Below are 4,893 nucleotides of genomic sequence, written 5' to 3'. Positions count from 1 at the left end.
ATGCCCTCCAGCCCCACCGCCACCGGCCCTTCCCCAGACTGGAGCAGTCCGGCCTTGAGGGAGATGAAGCCCAAGGACCAGCCGCTCGTGGTGAGCACCTTCCCTTGTGTTCCTGATGGGCCTGAGGCCACAGGTCCCCAAGGCTGCCTCTCTCTCCTGGCTGCTTCCTGACCCTCGGCCCCTGGTTCCCACTTGGCACAGGTCATGTGTCGGGGCTGCTGGTCCCCATCCAGGGCCCTGCCTCTGCTCCTCATTTTCTTCCTCTTCACCTCCCACCCTGTGATCTCCTTCCTGAGGGGCTCCAGGTCTGGCGAAGGCTGGCCACACCGGTCTGCTGGGTGACTTGGAACTTGAGCCCACCTGACAGTGGATGAGCCGAGATCAGGACACAGCCATCAGCTGGTTACAGGGAGACCCCTGTCATGAAGGGGGTCCCTGGGGAATTGGGAGCAGCCTCGGCGGGGCCCATGCAACCCAGTTGCCATGGTGTTTGCCCACAGGTAGCGCTTCGGATCCGCCCTCTCAGTGACACAGAACAGGACGAAGGGGCCACTGTCATTGCTCACAAAGTGGGGGACCAGGTGAGGATGTGGGGGTGCAGGGCATGTGTCCACAGCGGAGCCCGGGTGAGGCCGCAGGGGCGCGGGGTGTGTGCCCATAGGGTCATGATACCCGTTGAACATTAATACCGGGGGCTCATGGTGGCCAGATGCTATTTTGGACACTGGGGCGGAGCCGTGACAGACCCAAGCACCTTTCCTGTCCAGGGTCAGGGCGGACGATGAAGGAAGAGATGCATGTGTAGTGTTTGGAGTTCCCACAGAGGATCAAACAGGGTGGGGGCGAGGGGGGAGCCCTGGCCGCTCCTGTCTGCCAAATGGGGGTGCCCAGTGCTGAGCTGGTAGGGGCGCCCTGGAGGACGCTGTGGGGAAAAGAAACAGAGCACGTGGGCTGTGCAAACACGTTGGGTGCGCTGGGCAGAGGCTGCCGTGAATGAGTGCTGAGTTCACAGATCACTAAGCAGTCAAACAAGGTGAGGGTCCTTAAATTGAGGGGAGCGGAGATTTGCAGGAAAGGGTTTGGCTTAGGTGTGAAGAGCGTGTGCGGGTCTCCAGCTGAATTCGTGCTGTAAGTGCCCTGGGGGGTCAGGATGCCGGCTGTGCCCAAGTCACCAAGGGGCAGGTGACCAGCCGTGCACAGCACCGGCGGGGGCAGAGCGGGACTGCCACGTGCCCAGTACTAATTAACCCGGGTCAGGGGAGGAAGGGAGTATCCTGGAATTGATAACTGCTCTCAGAATTGCGTGGCTTGTGCCCAAACCTTGGTGCCGGCCCACCTTGGGGCTGACGGACCTCCTCCCAGGGAGTGCCCCCGCTGCCCCCGGTGACTTCTGCCCTACCTGGTAACGGAGGTCAGAAGGCAGCCTCTTCAGTTTGCTGGCCACACACCTTGGAGGTGAGCGACCCACATCTGAACAGTGTCCCCTGTGCACCGTGGCCCAGGGCAGCTCCATGGACAGGAGGGCTGCCCGATGATTTCTGGGGTTCAAGATGCCTCACTCTTCATGGAAAGAGTTTCTCACTTCCCGGGCTTTGGGGACTAGGTGACTTTGGGAAACTTCTGGTCATGGGGAAGGGCTTGGTGTGGAGAGAGTGTGTCAGGGGAAGGGAAGTGGCTTTAGTGAGTTCGGTCACTTTTCCCAGGGCCAAGGTCCTTTCGAATGTTGTGAGCAGGTGGGTGTGCACAGCAGAAGTGGGACTGTGAGCGCAGGGGACAGCACCGGTTCACAAGGCCCCGGGGACCCCCGGCCTGCCTTCCCCCGTATCCTGCCTGGTCTGTCCTTCCACTCCAGGGTCCGTCAGAGCCCACCTGGGGCCTCTCCCAAGGCCTCCTTGCTCTACACTGTACAAGGATGGCTCGCTTTTTTAAAAAGCCACGCAAATTTCATAAAATGTAAAGTTCACGATTTTATTTATTTTTTAAGTTTACTTATTTATTTTTAGAGGGAGAGCACGAAAGGGCCGGGGCAGAGAGAGAGGAAGAGAATCCGAGCAGGCTCTGTGTCAGCGCAGACCCTGACATAGGGCTTGAACTCATGAACTGTGAGATCACAACCTGACTGAGCTACACAGGCACCCCCATAATTCACCGTTTTACCGTGAGCAAGTCAGTGGCCTTTAGGACATTGGCAGTGTCGGGACGTTTCCATTTCTCCAGGAGGAGCCCCTGCACCCACTCAGCTGCCCCATGCCCATAAGCCGGCCCGGGCCCCCGAGGTTCGGCCCCCGGGGGTCTGCCTGCTGAACGCGTCTCTGTGACCTCTGTCCTGCGGCACGTGGCCCCTGTGTCCGGCTGCTCTCACTTAACACGGTGTTTTTGAGGCTCATCCATGATACATAGCACATCGACGCTTCCTTCTAACATTGTGTTTTGATGTGACTTCAGAGTGGCCGAAAGGTTGAGACCTTGCGTCGTCTGCAGGCAGGTTTCTCATGTGTGAGCTTGGCCATGTCTTCCGTCCTCCTTGCCTGTGTGTACGTGCTCCTTTGTGCTGGGCCGCTTGTGACATCCTGCCCCTCCAAGCCCTAAGAAGTCCGTGTGCGTCCCTGAAAAACAGGAGTATTGTGTGGCCCCAGTACGGAGACTGAAGTCAGGGAGTTAATACTGATATGCTTACCCAGTCTATATCTGGGTTCCTGGTTTGCCGATTTCCCTCAATCATGGTGTTTATAGCAAAGGAAACATTTTTTTTCCGGCTACAAGAGCCACTGCAGCTGACGCCACTGGAACATGGAGGGCTCAGTGCTGTGCATGGTGTCACTTGTCCCCCCTTCCCCCCACCCCCAGTCGTGGCTTCTGTTCTCATGTCCATCTAACAGATGAGAAAACAGAGCCCAGCTTGGTGTGGGAATGCTGCCCAAGGCCTCCTGCTGGTGGGAGCCTGATGAACCGCTAGGCTCAGGGCAAGCACCCAAGGTGGGAGCTGCGTGGACGGGGCCGCCCCCCGAGCACCTCTCTGGAGAGGCTCTCCATGACTGCATGGAGAAGGGCACAAGGCAAAGCGTTAGCTCACATCAAGGAAAGCGTGCTGGCCTGAAGCCGGGCGCCTGACTCCCCAGGAACCTCTGGGCAGACCTTGCCTCTGAGACCTGTTTCCAAAGCTGTGGGCTGAGGGAGGGTGTGGCCTAGTGGCCACGCAGCAGGCTGGCCACGTTCTGGGTCTGCCCAGCCTTGTCCCCAGGACAACTCCAGGCTCTCCCCCAGTGCCCTCCTTGCCCTCCCCCAGCCCCCAGCTCCTTCCAGAGTAAACAGAGCTGCTGGGCCTCTAATGGCCCTGCCCTCCCACCCCCTGGGAGAGGCTCTTTGAACCTCCCCATCCCCAGAGGCCCTCAGGCAACTTGCTTCCCCACCAGGGGCAGTGAGAGGGCTGTTCACCCCACTCGGCTACAGACCTGGGGTGGGGGGCAGACGGAGGTGGGGAGTGGACAAACTTGTGCACTCGGGGTGGCCTGGGGGAGCACTGCCCCTGTCCCCCTTCTTCCTTCAGTTCATCAAAGGTCGTGTCCCTGCAGAGCCTGGAGGGCATAGGAGTGGAGCCCCCATAGGGCCCTCCTGGCTGAGCAGCCCTTCTGGGCCCTGAGGGCGGGCCTGGGGTCCTTGTGGGCATGTGGAGCCTCCGGGGACTCCGTGAGCAGCCAGCCCCCTCACCGCTCCTAGATGGTGGTGCTCATGGACCCCGGTGAGGACCCTGAGGACACACTGCGTGCACACCGATCGAGGGAGAAGACCTTCATTTTCGACACCGTTTTTGACCAGCATGTGTCACAGGTACCCCCTGCCCATGGCCCCTCACGCCCTCCCTTCAGGCCAGGCTGGCGTGGAACCCCTCCAGGCCCTGGAGCACCCCTGGGAGGACCAACGTTCACAGGAGGCGGCACACGGGCCACCCCAGGGGTGGGTAGCGGGAGAACCCCTCCATGGGTGCCTGGGGATCACACAGCTTGTCATACGTCTGTCCAACAAATGAACAGTGTCCCCTCCGCCCTGTGGTAGGGCGCACTCCCGCCCCTGGGGGCCCCCGTCCCTGCCGGGGAGATGGGATAAGTGAGGAGAGACAAACAGGTCCTCAGCGCTGGCAGGCAGCTGAGAGCTAGAACCTGATGGAGGCGCCAGGGGTCCGGGCAGGGGCTTGGGCACCTCCCCTCCCCCACGCACCACGTACACACAGAGGAAGAGCCCAGCCTCCCTGAGATCCCGTAAGGCCAGTGCAGGGGTTTAGACCCAGTGTCAGGCCAGACTCACCAGCACCCTTAGCCACGGACAGAAGGCTGTCCAGCATGTCACCTGACCCTCGCCTGTGAGAGGGGTCTTGTCACCCCACTCTACAGACGGGAGCCTGGCAGAGCAGGACTTGAACCCAGGCATCCGGAGGCGGGAATGCCACCCTGCTGTTTGGCCCCAAGACAAAGCCCTGCGAGGGACACGGGCTCCGAGCTGATGCCAGCCCTGCACCCCTGTGATTGTCCCCTCCCAGGGGAAGCAGAGCCCTGGGGCGCCTCCTCACACTTGGTATCACACCTCCAGCTGCCCAAAACCACAGGCTCCTGCCTGTCTCTCGGCTCTTGATTGAGACAGACGGACACCCTAGAAACCGGGATGGGAGATGACCACTCGCTCCCATCTTTCCCGGCTCTGAGTGGCCAGGGGTCAGCGGAGCAGATGCGTGCGCACTTTTAGTCTTACGTGGGGGAGGGGCTGCGGTCCCCTGAAGGCCCCACCAGGCTGACGTCCAGATGGCCTGCTGCCATTAATGGCTGCACCAGGGCCTGCAGCTCGCCGAGGCTCCCTAGGGCTTGGGCTCCCTCACAGCACAGCCGCCTCGGCCCCAGGAAG

General features: G+C 60.9%; 1 protein-coding gene across 1 annotated transcript in view; it reads left to right on the top strand.

Moving 5' to 3' along the window:
- Positions 1-4,893, top strand: part of LOC115297569 (kinesin-like protein KIF19) — a 31,998-nt gene continuing 27,105 nt past the window's right edge. Inside the window, exons 1-3 of the mRNA XM_029945758.1 lie at positions 1-90; positions 501-581; positions 3,718-3,828. Coding sequence (XP_029801618.1) covers positions 1-90; positions 501-581; positions 3,718-3,828 — 282 coding nt within the window. The remainder of the gene's footprint in view (positions 91-500; positions 582-3,717; positions 3,829-4,893) is intronic.

Source organism: Suricata suricatta, chromosome 8 (genome assembly GCF_006229205.1).
Source record: "Suricata suricatta isolate VVHF042 chromosome 8, meerkat_22Aug2017_6uvM2_HiC, whole genome shotgun sequence".
Classification (NCBI taxonomy): Eukaryota; Metazoa; Chordata; class Mammalia; order Carnivora; family Herpestidae; genus Suricata; species Suricata suricatta.
The sequence above is the reverse complement of the archived record's forward strand: the minus strand, read 5'-3'. Positions and strand labels throughout refer to the sequence as shown.